This window comes from Papio anubis, chromosome 12 (genome assembly GCF_008728515.1).
Source record: "Papio anubis isolate 15944 chromosome 12, Panubis1.0, whole genome shotgun sequence".
Classification (NCBI taxonomy): domain Eukaryota; kingdom Metazoa; phylum Chordata; class Mammalia; order Primates; family Cercopithecidae; genus Papio; species Papio anubis.
This window is the reverse complement of record NC_044987.1, coordinates 114025267-114041737: the sequence shown is the minus strand read 5'-3', so window position 1 is coordinate 114041737 and position 16471 is coordinate 114025267. Positions and strand designations below refer to the sequence as shown.

At 55.4% G+C, this 16471-nt stretch overlaps 1 protein-coding gene across 17 annotated transcripts in view; it reads left to right on the top strand.

Annotated features, from left to right (window-relative positions):
* The window catches only part of NRXN2 (neurexin 2), a 118106-nt gene that overhangs the window by 99015 nt on the left and 2620 nt on the right, over positions 1-16471 (top strand). For all 17 annotated transcript variants that reach the window (XM_031652740.1, XM_031652743.1, XM_031652752.1 and 14 more), the window contains 2 exon segments: positions 1909-2234; positions 4616-4694. In XM_031652740.1, coding sequence (XP_031508600.1) covers positions 1909-2234; positions 4616-4694 — 405 coding nt within the window.

Genomic DNA, 16471 nt, shown 5'->3' with positions numbered 1-16471 from the left:
CTCTCTCCTTGGTACGATGGGACAGTGATGGTTACTCAGCCCACCTCACAGGCATGTTGTGAGGGTGAGAGGAAAGAAACATCAGGAAAGTATCCCAGAACAAGGTCTGGGGATGCTTGGAGGGCGTATTTTATTGTTAGCGCGTGACATATGGTAGGCGCTCAATAAATATTTATTGGATGAATCCATTTTCCAGTTCCAAAGCATGTCCTATGAAACAGTCCCATGAGATGCTTCACAATAGAGAGATTTGTGGTAGAACGAGTTTGGGAAATGCTGAATCTTGTTTCTTCCTCTTGGAGATGCCTATGTGCATTGGTTTAATAAAGACTCTGAAAAGCCCTTGGAGAAAGAAACCTGTTTGATTGTGAAATGTTTGCTTCCCCAACTCATTTGACCACTGTGATCCTTGTCTCCTTTGTTTTCCTCGTGATTCTTGTGTCTGGGGATAAACTTGGATGCAGAGGTCTTCCTGGGCCTTGCTGGGTCTGGCATTCCAGGGCCTGTCCCAGAGCTGCCACCACTGGCCCTCTGCCTCTTGGGCTCTTGGGCACTGGTAGTGGGCGTTGCTGGTCCAGGGGCTATACTTGCCTGAGGGGGCAGTGGGAGGGTGCTGGAGGAGGAAGGAAGACTGAGTGGGGGGCTGGGGAGACACACCAGTGGCCATCATTGGCTAGAGCCTGGAAGGATGTTTGGATGTCCCAGAGGCCTGGGTGTCCCAGAGAACCTGTGTTTCCAAAGAGGTTGTGGGCTTCACAAGTTGGACTCTCCTCAGCCCAGGTTTTGGGGGCAAGGCTTACAGGCACCTAACTCTAAACCAGATCTTTAACGAGGCACTAACCAGAGGCTAACAAGGGCTAAGCCAGGTCTAAAACCCCTAGTGCCAGCAGCTGAAGGTTCCGGGGGAGATGGGGCAATGTAGTAGGCCCTCTGCCCAACCCCTCCCCCGCAAAAAAATAAGCAGCACCAAAACCAAAGTTAAATCTAAACTTAAACATAATAAACATCTTTTCTAAAAACCAAACCAAAACAACAAACTCAGAGGGTTAAACCGACCCCCAGATCCACTAAAAACAAACAGAACAGCCCAACCCCACCCAGCTGGGAATTCTGAGGTGTCATACTGCTGAGTGTGGGGTGAGATTGGAGCTGGAGCGGGTTATATTGGCTGTCAGTGAGCGAAGCAAGGTCCCTTTAACATTTTCCATTTCTGTGCTTGCATGTCCAGGTGGGGAGGAAGGGCTCGGCTTACCAGGGCCTGGTCCCAGGCAGTGCTGGGCCTTGGCAGTCTGGGAGAAGGGTCAGAAGGCCTGGTCATAGGCGGGAGGTCAGCCTGGGCAGATTGCTGCTCCCACACACCATCACACTGTCTCACCTCCTTCTCTGTTCTCACACGCACTGACTCCACCTTGGCCTGGCAGCTACCTCCTCTGTCTCTGCCTCTGTGTCTCCTCTATCTGCCTCTTCCAGGGGCTCCATGACTTCATGGCTCGGGGCTGGACACTGGGGCAGGATGTTTGGGGAAGCAGAGGGAGAAGATGGGGACGGACTGAGGGAAGAGGATGAAGAGGGGAGATGGCCTTGGAGCTGGAGAGGAGAGGGAATGGGGAAGGTGGGAAGGCTTGCACATGGTGGGGAGGAGGGGCTGGGCTCGTCTTCCCCAGCCCGTGTGTGCCCTGGGTGCCCTCCCCTTCTGGGGTCCCCACCTGGCTGGGCTAGGGGCTGTGGCTGACAAGGACTTTTCCTTTGGTTGTTTGCCCCTTCCTCATTTCTCCCTGTCCCCTCCTCCCTTACTGGCTTCCTCCTCCATTCCTCTTTCCTCTCCTTGGCTTCCTTCTCTTCTTCCTTCCCTTCCTGGTCTCCCCTCACTGCCTGCCCCTTCTCTGTCACCCCCTCCCCTCCCCCAAGGCCGCCAGCTGACCATCTTCAACAGCCAGGCTGCCATCAAGATCGGGGGCCGGGATCAGGGCCGCCCCTTCCAGGGCCAGGTGTCCGGCCTCTACTACAATGGGCTCAAGGTGCTGGCGCTGGCCGCCGAGAGCGACCCCAATGTGCGGACTGAGGGTCACCTGCGCCTGGTGGGGGAGGGGCCGTCCGTGCTGCTCAGTGCGGAGACTACGGCCACCACCCTGCTGGCTGACATGGCCACCACCATCATGGAGACTACCACCACCATGGCCACTACCACCACGCGCCGGGGCCGCTCCCCCACACTGAGGGACAGCACCACCCAGGTGAGGCCCCACTCTGGCTGGTGGATTAGGGCAGGGATAGGTGGGGATGGAGCTGATATCTGCATAGCTACAGTAGTGGTGCCTAGAGTGAGGATCCAAGGGGTCTGTTGGGATCCTGGAGGCTGCTGTCTCTGACTTTATTGCCATGGTAGTGGGCAAGGTCACCTTTCAGGAAGTGGCTTTCACCCTAATGACCAGGCATCTTGTGATGTGGGGGTGATCACTATTTCTAGAGGGACCATCCCCAGAGTTGGGGAGGAGTTTGATGGCCCAGTTATATGAGAGAAGATCACCCTACCTAAGAGAGATGAAGTCTGGACTCGGGGTGAGAGTGGGATGGCTCCTTCTGCTTCTCCAGTGAAGGCCATGCCTAGTGTTCTGTGTGGGCAGAGAGTGGGAGATGGATAGTACCAGGCTGGCCTTGCTGTGGGCAGGGGTGACAGCATGGGAGGGCTGGGTGCAGTCACCTGGCATGGGCAGCCCCTCTCCAGAGGCTGGTGGAAGCTAGGAGGAGCCTCTCCTTGTTTTCTGGGTTTCCTACAGTGGGAAAATCCTGACTGCAAGTTCATTGCCTTCACAAGCCCTCTCCATGTGACTGTGAGCAGGCACCACAACTCAGGCAGCTTCGGTGTCCTCTCCGTCTGTGCGTCTGAGGGAGTCTCAGGGCAGACAGTTCCCTGGTGCTCACCCCACCTGCTGATCTGGATGGCCCCAGCTGCCTAGTCCCAGGCTTCCTGCAGCACAGACTGGTGGGGAGGAGGGGCCTTGAAGCACATGGAGCTCACCCCACCTGCTCAGGTGTTTCCTGGGTCAGGTCAAGCCCTAGTGATAGGGCAGGACTGGAGGGGCCTGCACCCGGGGAATGGGGCTCTGCTGGAGCAGGACTTGCCTGTGTGACTTCCTGAGGCAGCCCAGGCTGGGCTGTTTTCTAGTTGTTGCCTCCAGTGCCTGCTCTGACCTTTAGCACAGGGAGGGCTCACACCTGGCATGAAGGCCTTTTTTGGCCACCCCTTCTCTCCCCATCAGCCTGTCTGGCAGCCTGTGGCTGTTAGGTACTCTCTGTCCTTCTAGGGTGAGGGCAGGATCTGGGGGTGGCCATGAGGATGTGCCCCTCCCTCTGTCACCAGTCTGTCTTCAGCTTCTCCTCTGAGGGGTGGGCTCCATGTGCTTTAAGGCTCCTCCTCCCTGCCAGTCTGTGCTGCAGGAAGCCTGCGACTAGGCTAGCTGGGGCCATCCAGATCAGAGAGACAAGCCTGTACCCACTTCCTCTCTGCCAAGAAAGCTGAGGGGACCTGAAGACGTTGCCCCTAGGGAGCAGGGAGTCCCTCGGGGAAAGGTCTGGGCTCTACCCAAGGCTGGGTACCCACCATGCCCAGTGCCCTTCAAATCGTAGGGGACGAGGGGCTGTCTGGTCTCAGTGGGAGGGTGATAGGCAGATCATCCTGGTGGAAGAGAGAGGTGGGGGTCCCAAGAGTCACTGCTGTGATGAGGAAGCCCAAGATGGAGGCTGGTGTGGAGGGGGCAAGAATGCAGAAGGGAGCTGGGTCCTCCAGGCACCACCTTGCCCTTGGGTGAGTTAGGGCTGTTGAGTCTGAAGATCAGGGGCTGGGAGGAGGCAGGTTATGACCCTTTCAACCCTGCTTGTCCTTGTCCTTCAGCCTAGCTCTCTCCTCCCCTTCCTGCAGTTTCTCGGGCTCCCTTCCTGCCTGGACTTTCGGTTTCCCTCCTTGGGTCTCCTCCCTCATACCCTTGGGCACCCCCCTCCTCCTTATACTCACTCATCTTGGGGATTCTCTTTCTTTGCAATCAGTAAGAGAGAAAATGCTGACAAAGTGGACTACTGTTGTCATGGCAACCACAGCCCTAATTATTGTGTGCAGCCGGGCTCTCTCAGGCTCCAGGAAAGGAGGTTGGGAGAGAGATGAGGGGCGATGGGTGGTGAAACTGGAGCCAGGAAACCCCTCCAGGGCCTGGTCGTGTTCTGCCTGTGCTGGCCTCTGCAGGCTCCGCCCCGTAGGGCCTTGCCTCCCCAGCACCCCTTCCCTGAGGCATCCTAGACCCTTTTGCCCAGGCCCTGCAGGTCAAAGTCTGGCATCCACTCTCCTCACTTCCCAGAAATAAAAAGCACCACATGTGCTGTTTCATTGACCCTCGGAAGCTGTGAAAACCTGCAGGGCTGCTGCTGGGAAGTTCCCTGTGCATAGGAGGAAGTGGAGGCCTGAGGTCAGCCAGCAAGAGATGGAAGGGCTAAGACTCAGACCAGGCTGGTCCGTCTCAGCCCAGGGGCATCCTGTGTACCACCATGCACCTCAAGTGGCAGCTGTGGGATCTGCTGACCTGCCTGGAACCTCTCTTTCCCCACCCCTTCTCTCGCCCCCCAGAACACAGATGACCTCCTGGTGGCTTCTGCTGAGTGTCCAAGTGATGATGAGGACCTGGAGGAGTGTGAGCCCAGTACTGGTGAGTGCCTTTCCCCCCTCCCCTGCCCCGGGGCCCTCTGTGACGCTACTGGGAGGGGGGCGACTGTCCCTGCCACCTGGCCCAAGCCCCAGGGCCTGCTGCCAGGCCTTAGCTTTCCCTGATAGTTCCACCTTGCCTAACATCCTCCCAGTCCCTCAGATGCTCTCTGGCAAGATGCCTTTTGGTTCCCAGCCCCTCAGAGGTAGTGAGGTCCTTAGCCTGGGGTCCTGGGGTTGAGAGCCAAGGGGTGCTGGGAGAGAAGGAGGGAGACTTTTCCCTAGAAGATGAGTAACTGCAGCTCCCATGAGTCCCTAGGGTGGGGGAGGGTGAACATGGCTTAGGAACTACAACTCCCATCAGTTCTTGGGTCCAGAATCACAACTCCCACCTGCTCCTGAGGCCTGGTGCTCTCTAGGCCACTAGTAGAGGAGATCTCTCCTGGATCCTGGGCCTTCCTCTTCTCCTGGGTGTTGGGAGGTGTCCTGTGCTCTTGTCTGAAGGGCTCCCAGAGTGGACACTGCCAGGACTGCCAGGGCAAGGTGAGGCAGTTACTACACAGTGACTGCTCTGAATCTGATAGTGTGCTGAGTGGGAAGTCCCCTCTAGACTAGACTTGTGGTCTCCTGGGGAAGATTAGGGCCTGAGGTCTGGCCTGGATTCTAGTTGGGGAGCTGCTGTAGGAGGAGAGCAGGGCTGGGAGGGAAGGCTCTCCAGGGCCTGGGGCACTGGGGCCAGGGAGTGCTTTCTAGGCCTCTGCTTGATACTTCTTGCTGGAGCCAAGAATGCAGCCACAGAGAGAGACCAGGCTGGCAAAGCGGGGGTGGCCTTGAGTGCTGCTTGAGAAGTGTGGGGTGTGGAGTGGTGCAGCGAGTGCCAAGGCTGCTCATTTGAGCAGGTTGGGGGTGGCTGGGAGCAGCTGGGGGAGGGTGGGATACTTGAGGCTGGCAGAGGGAACAGAGAAAGGACTGGATGTGGCCAGATTTCCCAGTGGAGGAGCGTGGGCCTTGGTGGCTGCCAGATGAGTCTGTGGGAGTGGAGGGCCACCCACATTTCTCACTTGGGCTGCTGGAGGCTTCTCCCCATTACCTTGCAATGGGTCGCACCTGGGTTGTTGGTACCAGAAGGCTGGAGGTTGGGGCAGGTGCTTGCGGGGTTGGGGGAGATAATGTGGTCAGGAGGTGGGCAGTATGCCCTGGGTACATCCTGTGAATCTGGCTTGGGGCCTCCCAGCTCCAGAAAAGACATTCAGGCTGAGGGTGGGCCACGATCTTGGAAGGAGTGTGGTTAGAGCAGGACCATAGCATGGCCTGTGGAGCCTTGGGGCAGAGGCTCAGCTTCAAAAACCAAGGGCAGCGGGTTTCTGGGGCACAAGCCCCCAGATCCAGAGGCTGAAGCCCAGTTGCCCTCCACATCCTCCGAGTAGGCTAGAGCTGAGAGGGGTTATTCCCACGGGCCTGGGCCCAGGGACCTTCAGGGGAGCTGCCAGCTGCTGGGCCAGAAAGGCCTTCCCTTCCATAGACCAGGGCCTGGGCTTTCTGGGACAGATGCCTTCGTCTCTAGGAGGCCCCTCTGCTGAGTGCTGTCACTTCTTCCCCCAGGGCGATCTTGGCTCAAGGATGCACACTTCAATGCCTCCATTGCTTTGGGGGGCTCTGGGCATCTGGCAGCTTCAACACACAGCACCCCCTGCCCTGCTTTACTGCTCTGAGCTCTAGGCACTTACCGGTGGCTCGTGTGGCCAACACAGCACTGCTTGCCCAGGCCTGCTGGAAGTGGCTGTGATGAGTGGCCCCATGAAAGCTCTGGGATGGGGCTCTGCGGACAATGGTCTTTGAGGGTCCTGAGGAAAGGGCACTGAGTGGCATTACCACATGTGTTCATACACAGGTGCCCATGTTCACACACTCTGGGGCAGGAACTCCTGGGTAACAGGAGGAGTCTCTGCTTTCCCTACACCCTGCAGAGGGGTATCTGGGGCCAGATGGTCACCATGTAGGGACATGTAGTACACACTGGACCCCACCTGAGCCATACTTTGTCCACCGAAGTTCTAGCCTCCCAGCCCTGGCTTGGAGTCTAGTCAAGGGCCTGGGTCTGATGCTGAATGGGTGTATTGGTGGTCTGACTCTTTTAGGCTGCATTAGGGCAGAGGGTGAGGAGGAGTTGAAGCAGGTGGGTCAGCTGGTTCCCAGTCAGGGATCTGTGAGGTCACTGACTATTGAGCCACCCTCTTGGGAAAAGGGACAAGTAGAGGATGAAGGGTGGAGGAGGTCTAGAAGTCTGGGATAGGGAGGGACTGGTAGCCATTCCAGCAGCCAGCTTTAAAAATAGGGCCAGGAGGGAGGGCAGAGTGCACTCTGGAATCCCCAGAGGAAACTGCCAGAAGCCACAGCTTCTCCCCCAAGCCTGCATCACACATGCTTACATGTCCACATTTGCACCACTGTGAAAGGTTTAACGATGGATCCTCATCATCCCAATGGGAGGCCAGGCAAGGACCAAAATGACTCCAGGGTCTCCCAGGCTGGTGTAGACCATGCCATGCCATCCAGAGCCTCTCCAGCCAGTCTCTCCCAGGCCCCAGTGCAAGGAGGCTTTTCTCCAGCAGACGGCCAGACCTCCCTTGGCTCCAGTGTCAGAGGTGGGGGCAGCCTGGCTGGAGACCCCATGGTGTTTTACCTCTCCTACCTTGCAGATCTTCATCCCTGGGTCTAGGATCATTCCTGCTCGCTCACCTTTCCACCGTTTTCCCTAACCTGGGCTCCTCCACAGACCCTGGCCCATACTTTCTCCCTTGTTTAGTGAGACCATCATCTACACGGTTATTTTAGCTGAGGTTGGCTTTTCAATGGGAGTGCCTTTAGTGGGGCATGCACCATTAGTAATGTGACCCACTGCTAGTTGTCTCAGCTGGCCCAACCCATACATTGTGTTCTGGGCCTGGCCCATGAGGGGATCTGACTTTGCACAACCTGAGACACGTAGGAAGAGAAGAGCACACACAGGCTCAGACCCACAGAGGCAGTGTCTGTATGCACATGTATGACCAGAGGCACACACACATACAGCCCTGCACATACATTTACAGACCCACCAGCAAGCTCACATGGGCCCACTTCCACACACACACACACACACACATTCAAACCTAGAAGAGCACACACTATTTGTACCTAGGCCAACAGAGGCACACACATGCTTAGACTCCAAGAGACATGTGTGTGCTTATACCCTTCTGAAGTCCATACACACAGATACACACCTGTTGAGACTCACAGAAGCTCAAACTCATGCACACATGCACAGCCTAATGAAAGCACACACATGTACTCAGAGCTACCAACTCTTGCATGTGTGTGCTTAGAGCTCCAGAAATACCCACAGAGGCACTCAGATGCACACGTGTGCACCTACTCAGCTCCTAGAGGTTCACACTTGCATGTGTGTTCAGTTGCACCAAGGCACACACACACATTGTGTGTCTCAAACTTACCAAGGCACTTGACTGTGTTCTGAGCTATGTGTACATGCATGTTCAAACCCACTGAGGCACACTCACACACTACTGACAGCCATGCTGAATGTTCAGAATCACACACACATGCTCAGACCCAGAGACAGACTTGCATATTGCAGACACTCAGGACACACACATCTGTGTTCAGACCTGAGTGTGTGTGTGTATGTGCTTAGGCCTAGTAAGACATATACCTTGTGACACGCCCTTGGACTCACAGATTATACATCTGTGCTCAGCTCAGTGGCACATGTGTACAGATCCACCTGTGTAACACACACAGGTGCTTAGACCACAGAATCCTACACCCGTGTTCAGACATGCAGATGTTCACATGTGTTTCAGAACTGCAGAGGCATGTAGGCATGTTCAGATCAGGCAAGTAAGCAGTGTGCTTAGACCCACCATAATGCACATGTGTGCCCACATGTACTCACAGAAATGCACATCTATGACCAGGCTCACAGAGGTACATGTGTGTGTAAGTTTACTCACCATGATGCAGACATACATATCTGCAGAGGGGTGTACTCATGCACCAACATGTGCATCCAACCCCCAGATGCCCACATGTACACAAAGGTGCACCTAGATAAGACTCACAAGAGTGCAGGTGTGCACATTCTCAGAGGCAGGCTGTGTGCTCAACCTCAGGGGTCTACATACACACACAATTTGTTCGGCTTCACAGACCTGCACTTCTCCCACCAAGCCCACCCCTATAGAAGCTCATATTTCCGTGCACACTCATGTGCCGAGTGCCACAGTAGTGTACACACACACACACACGCTCACCTGCTGAAACATACATACTGGTTCACACTGAAGAATACATAGGTACACACATACACATAGACGTGCAAGTTCATGTGCTCAGACCTGTACAGAGGTGTAAACACACACACGCATGCACACACACACTCTCGGGCCTCCATTAGCCCACACAGGTGCAGGTGCACTTCTGTGCTCCAAGGTACCCATGCAGTGGCACACAGAAGGGCACACACATATCCTCAGACCTGGAGGGCATGCACACATGTTCAGACACAGTACAAGGCTTGCCTGTATGCCTGTGTGCTCCCACTCAGGCAAGTATACACAGTTGTTTAGACCCACAAAAGCACACACATACACACATGTGTATTCAGATTCACCCAGGTCCACGTATGCTCAGACCCACAGAAGCAGCCTTCTGCACTTACTCCATGCAAGCATCCCTCCTGAGGCATTGCCCTCATGCATACATAAATGAGACCCTCAGAGGCACATGCAGGCTTAACTCCACAGAGTCACAGACACATTTGCCCAGACCGGTAGAAGCACAGTGTGTTCCGATTCCAAGAGGGTCTCAAGGTAGCACTAGTTGCTATAATGGACAACATGTATTGGTTTAACACATAGACATGTATTTCTCATTCACCTAAGTTATAAACAAATGTTCCTGATTGGTGGGCCACTCTTTTCCAAGTGATGACTCAGGGCTTGGTCCCTCTCCATCTTGCGGCTGCACCATCTTCAACAGGTGACTTCCTGAGTTGCGGTGGCATGGAGTTGTGAAGTGGAAGATTTTATGGGCCAGCTGTGGGAGAGGCTTCCAGGCTCCTGCCCACATTCTGTTGCCTGGAGCTCAGTCATGGGGCCCAACCTAACTTTAAGGAAGGCTGTGAGGTGTGGCCTTGCTGTGCCCTCAGGAGGAAGCAGAAACAGGTCTGGGGCCCAACTAGTGAATTCTTTGTCACTGGCTTGCCTGTGGGTCATCAAGGATCCGTGTCACTCTTCCTCACCTCCAGGACACACCCACCCCTCCCCAGGAGACCACCCAGAGTCCCAACCATTAGGGCATTCATCTCAAAGCTGATGATGTCTGGGAGATGGTGGCCCTCCACATCCGGTTAAGACCTGACTCCTCTGGAATGGGGACCCATATGTGATCCAGATACCCAAGAACTAAATGGATAATTTATCTCACTGCTCCCACAGCCCAACACACACCCAGAATACTGTGGTGTGGGGCAGAGTCGACAACCATAATACAACCTCCCATACAAAAAAGGGAAAAATGGAAGACACACAGCAGCCTAGATTCACACAGGCCAATGTGTGCTCCTAGCGCTGAGGAAATCCAGCAGGCAGGCAGGCCAGGCTCTCTGCCCCTGCAGTGGGGGAAATTTCTTCATTAAACCCTGGGAGAGACTCTGCTGTCTGGCGGAGACTCCCCTCTCCTTTGTCTGGGGTCCCTGGCTCTCCCCTCTGGGAAGTTCCTCCCGGTCCTCCCATAGCCATGTCTGAAGTGGGTGTTGGGAACAATGTCCTCCTTGGGGGTGCTGTAGCATGATAGCCTACCCCTGCTCATGCAGATTTGGGGCCCAAGGGTGGTTTAAGGTTCAAAGTAACCATACCTAGACACAGTTCTCAAGCCTCACTTATTTCCTTGTTGCTCTGCCCCCATGCCTCTTTCTCTTCATACAGTGGTGACTGTCTTGAGGACATTTGAAACAATAGGTGGGAAGTTGGTGGGCGGGGGGCAATCCCTAAATCTGATCCTTGAGCAAGGCTGAGTGTTCTTATTGGGTGAGGGTGAGAAGCTTTACTGCACCATTGTCCCTCAAAGCCTTTTCACTTTTCTCTCTTACTGTTTGGAAGCAGTGGCCTCTTCTGACTCTGGTGGGATACAGATTTCTGGGCTGTCTGTATTCTTTTCACTTCTGCTTGCGAATCAGCCGATTCTTGCCTCCTCGTACTCCTTGCCTCCTTAGTCTCCTCCTTGTACTATGTCACTAAAAGCAGAAAGTAGAAGCCTCATGGTCACTGGCCTTTCCCAGCCCTTTCCCTCAGTGCCCAGAGTCCATAGGCAGTGCCTACCCTTCAGGTCCTCATGAGCAACGGTGCACACCACATGCTTCACCACTGCAGTACGTGGGTTTCATCTTCCCAGCCTCCACGCCTTGGATTGTCACGAGTGCCTTCTCAGGTTTGTGTTATCGTGACATCCATTTCTGGTTCCAGTGTCTATATTAGTTAAAGTAACATTTGTTTCTGTAACAGATAAGCCCCGGATCTCCGTAGTTAATTCAAGAGGAGTTTCTCACTCAGGTGCACCCTACCTGGGTGTGGCTGATCAGCAGGTGGCTCTGCTGCAAAGAGTGCTTTAGGAATCCACACTCCTCCCATCTGTGGCGCCTCCATTTTCAACCTGTGGTTTCCAACATCACTGTAGGAGAAGGAGCATGGAAGGTGGCACCAGGAGGCTGCTGGGGCACTGGTACGGGCAGTGCCCACTACTCAGTCACACACCAGGCCTACTCACAAGGAATGTCGGGAAATGTAGTATTACTGCCCAGGAGAAGGGAAAATGAGTTTGGTGAAGGATGCGTTCCCTGGGGTGCACCGCTGGTGCTCAGATGCCGTGGTGCACTCACATGTTCTGGGGCACGTTCATATATGCACATGTGCACATAGAACTCAGACCCAGGCTCAGTGGCCGGCAGGCACATGCCAGAGCCAGAGGTCCACACACTGACATGCACACGCTCATGCTCAGATCCATCTAGGTTCACGTACATGCATGTACACATGTGCTTGGGGCACAGAAACACAGATCCTCTGTGTGTGTGTGCGCGTGCATATGCCACAATGTACCATTTTTTTCTTACCTTGAAATACCCTGGCCTCTGCCCTTGCTGTACTGGTGCTTGTGGGTGGTGGAGGGCACCTTCCTTCAGGGCACCATACACAGTGGCACAGATTGCTCTCTGCTCGCACAGGTGAGTAGGGGCTGACATCCGCCCAGAGCTCTGCTTGCCCAGCCGTGTGTCCTGGGCACCAGAACAGGACCGTCCACTGAGAGGAGAGAATGGTTTTTCCAATATTGCATGAAGGTACTGTTTGTGAAGTCATGTACCACAGGGTCACGTCCGCATAGAACTGTTTTTTCTAACCCCCATGAAATGCCCTGTAGGCTGGTGGCTTTCTTGCCCCTCACAGCCTGGGCAGGGCCTTCGGCTCACTGCTTAGTCTCAGACATGCTCAACCTCAATTCTTTTTTTTTTTTTTTTTTTTTTTTGAGACGGAGTCTCGCGCTGTCGCCCAGGCTGGAGTGCAGTGGCCGGATCTCAGCTCACTGCAAGCTCCGCCTCCCGGGTTCACGCCATTCTCCGGCCTCAGCCTCCCGAGTAGCTGGGACTACAGGCGCTGCCACCTCGCCCGGCTATTTTTTTGTATTTCTTAGTAGAGACGGGGTTTCACCGTGTTAGCCAGGATGGTCTCGATCTCCTGACCTCGTGATCCGCCCATCTCGGCCTCCCAAAGTGCTGGGATTACAGGCTTGAGCCACCGCGCCCGGCCCGCTCAACCTCAATTCTAGACTCCCCTTTGGGGGTAGGCACACCTTACTTGGGTGAGAATGGAGTTCTTGGGTAGATTTCCAGGCAAGGGCCTTCTGTTCCCTAAGGGCAGAAGGGGCTAAGTTTGTTGGGCCGGCAGCCCCCAGAGGAAGGAGAGTTGGGGAGGAAGGGGAGATCAGGAATGGCTGGTGGTCTCCCTGGTCAGGGATGGCATTCTCTAGTAAGTGGGACCCACATGCACTGAAATTCAGCTTTTCTTAGGATGCAGAGGAGTGTTGGGTGGGCGGGTGGTGTCTGTGGTAAGTGTGCACCTGTGAGTATTTTCCAAATGCCGCAGCTGCCTGAAGTTGGGGAGAGGCAGGAGGCTATCTGGGGTCCTACCAAACTCCACTGACTCCTAGGAGCACCCCATTCCAGGATGCATCCTTGGTGTAGAGCTAGACCATGAGTCATTGTGAGTCTGCACCCACAAAGCCCAGCAGCACAGGCAGCGGTGGGGCTTTGGGCAGGGAGGAGTCTCTGAGGATTCTGGTCCTCCCCTCCTCCAGGTCCTGCCAAATCCTCGCCAGGACAGCCTCTTCTGATCCTTCCTGAACTGGTGTGTGATCCGGGAAAGCCCAGCACCCTAGGTTTGGTGACTTGACTGCCCCCAGAGCCTAGGCAGGGTTGAGCGAGCCCAGGGAAGGAAGTCCTCATGCATTCTCATGGGTTCTCCAGAGCCTTTTATCTTGTGGAGAGGAAGTGGGGTGTGGGACACTGGGAAGAAACGGAGAGGAAGCCATGTGGAAGACAGAAGCTACCATGAGAAGGGGGGACCAAGGGGAAGTTATGGCAGTGTAGGGGGTGTGTGTGAGGGGAGGACACCTTAGGAGATGGTGCAGTCAAAGCCTTGGGCAGAGAAACCCCAGAGGAGCTGCGGATGCAGGGACAGGACTGGGACCCAGATATGGAGACCAGGAAGCAGCTGGGGTTGGAGGAGCAAGAGGTCAATGTGAGCAGGCCTGGGAGGAGTCTGGGGGCAGAGGAAGGCTGCAGAAGGGTGACCCGAGGAGCCTGTGTGTCCCGAGAGCTTAGCTAGTGCAAATGGTTGTAGGGGGCTCAGGCTGGGTAAGACTTGTCTGTGGTCCAAGACCTGAATCCCCCCATGCCCTAGCCTGACTGGGGGACAGCAGGTTGGTAGAGAGCTGAGCTCTGTGCCCTGATCAGCCTGTCAGCCCCTCTAGGGCAGGATGTGGCCTCAGCAAGGGCCTCCTGGTCTGGTCCTGTGCCCTGGGCCTGGCACTTTGCTGGGGCCCCAACTATGGCCAGCCAGCTTAGGCCAAACCTTGATGCTGGGGTTTCCAGCAGCAGCTGGTGGCCCAGTCTAAGATGGAAGGTGGCGAGCTGGGGTAGGAGATGGTTTGTAGAGAAAGGCTGCTGCCAGAGTGAGCTCTCCACAATGCCTGCTGCCTAAGAGGGTGGAGGGGGTGGGGTGTTCAGAACTCTGCTGCTCTGGCCTGTGAGAGAGACGCCCACTCCCTTCCCTAGATACCTAGCTTGGCCTGGCTCAGAGGAAATGCCTGAGGAATATTGCTCCCTTTCCCCTGGAAAAGTATAACGAGCCCCAACTCTGTGCCAGGCCCACTGCCGTTGGCCTTTCCCTGGCAGTGAGTACAAAGCCATGCCTCCAGGACAGAATTAGGGTATGGTGTCAGAGGCACTCAGGCAGGGAGCATCCTCTGCCTGGAAGAGGAGGTGTTTGACCAGACTCTGAGATGTCAGCAGGGAAAGGTGTTCTGAATAGAAGACAAAGGTCAGGTAGAGGGCTGGTGGTATGGACCAGCAGGAAGGACCCCAGAGGCACTCAGAGTTCACGCAGGGAGGGGAATCCTGCCATGATTGGGCCCAGGTTACCACCGCTCGAGGGGCTGCCAACCCTCCTGAGAGCTGACAGCTGAGTTTGCCCCTTACCTGGGGACCAGGGTGCTGGCTTTCCTTGTCTGGGTCCCAGGTGGGTACAGGAAGACATACTTGTTTATCCAAAGGCTAGAGGTCCCACGAGAGCCAAGCCTTGGCCTCATCCTGGGCCTGGAGCCCAATACCCCAGTTTTATAGATGAGGAAACTGAGGCCCAGAGACTGGAAGAAAGTTGCCCACAGTCACACAGGAACTCAGAACACCTGTTCTGTCATCCAAGTTCACATCCAAGCCAAGAGTCAAGTAGTCCCAACAGATTCCTGGAGACATTGGGAGGATGACTTAGGCTTTCTTGGGCTTCTCATGAGATCTAACCCTTCCCTGGCCTCACTTACCTTGCTGGGCACCTACACCTGGTAACCTTGGGAAGTCCTGCCCACCCAGGCTTCAGCATTCTTATCCATAATGAGCTGGGATCGATAGTCCCAGCTCCACAAAACATGCTGCTTTGCTCTTAGCTCAAAGGTTTTCACTGTGACTGGGCCTTTGGAGGGCCAGGAGCCCTGGGGTTTCAAAATCTAGGGTGTAGGTGAGCCCCTGGCCAGGGGAGATTGGAGTCTGGTTGGAAGAGCAGCCTGGGGAGCTCAGCAAGGCTTCAAGTTCAATGGAAAGGTCTTGGCTACAGGCTGGCTTGTGTGGGCAAGGACAGCTCTGCAACGTTGCTGGAGCTTGTGATCTGAAGGTTGGCAACAGTGTTTGAACTCAGCGCAGAGGTAGAGGGCCATGGGTGGGTGGGGAGCAGGAGAAGACAAACAAGATGTGAAGGTGGAATGTGGCTGGTCTGGCTGCAGTGGGGCTGAAGTGGGGCAGGCGGGACCTGGCAGTGGAGGCCCTGGGGTGCTTTTCCACCAAGAGGCTGAGGGGCTTCTGGGCACGATCTAGGAAGACCACACCCTGCAGAGACCAGCGAGAGGCACTCAGATGTTGGCAGGGCTTAGGCTGTGCTGAAGAGAGAGCCAGAGAGGAAACCTCCAGCCCTTGTAAGGCCCAGAGGTGCCCCTGCAAGAGGAGCAAGTCCTCCCACCAGCCACCTAGAGCCAGCCCCAGCTCCCTTCTACCCCAAACCAGGAGGTTGCACTATTTTGCTTTGAGAGGAGGCCCAGGAGGCTGATGGGAGTCACAGTTGTTGACCTAGTGGCTGATGGGAATTGTGGTCTACACTCCTCCAAGGACTGATGGGAGTTATAGTTCTCACCTTTTGGGGGCTGATGGGAATTGCAGTTTCTGCCCACAGGACTCCAGTTATCAGACCTAGAGATGGGGGGACCCATTCTCCCCTCACAAAGCCCTCCCCACTCATTCCCATGGGCCCTATTTAGCAGGTGCTTCCCTCCCAGATGGCTGTGTATGTATTTTCTTTTCTTTTTTTGCTTTCTTCTTCTTTCCGTTGTTTTATTATTGTTTTAACAATAATAAGAGGGCCAGAGGCAGTCAAGCCCTGGCCAGGTCCTGGCGGCCCATGGGGGTTCTGGGGAGGGGGAGGGGGGAAGTCAGTGGGGGTCAGAGGTGGAGGGTGAAGAACGAGAAAGTTGGGGAGTTAGGTTTAGCTCAGGAACCATGTGTCCCTGCCCACTTCCCTCACTCCTTCCTTGTCCCTCCCCACATCCCTGCCTCTACATGGCTTCTCCCCACCCCTCCCAGAGTCCTATGGGACAGGACTCTGCTCCAATGCATCCGACTCCTCCCTGCCCACTCTTCCTCATGGGCCACCTCACTTCCCACTTTCGATGTCTCCCCTCCCATGGCCACCCTGCAATTAGCCTTCCAAGCTCCCCCCATGGCCGTCCCCTCCCAAGACCTCTCACCCATGTAGCAATCCCTACATGGCTGCCTGTCATGTCCCTACTCTCCAAGCCCTCCTGCCCACTATTCCTCCCTCCCCCATATGCTGACACCAAGTGGTGGAAACCGCCCCGCAGCCCCAGCCTGCCCTGTGCAGAGTTCAGCTTTGTGTTGAATGA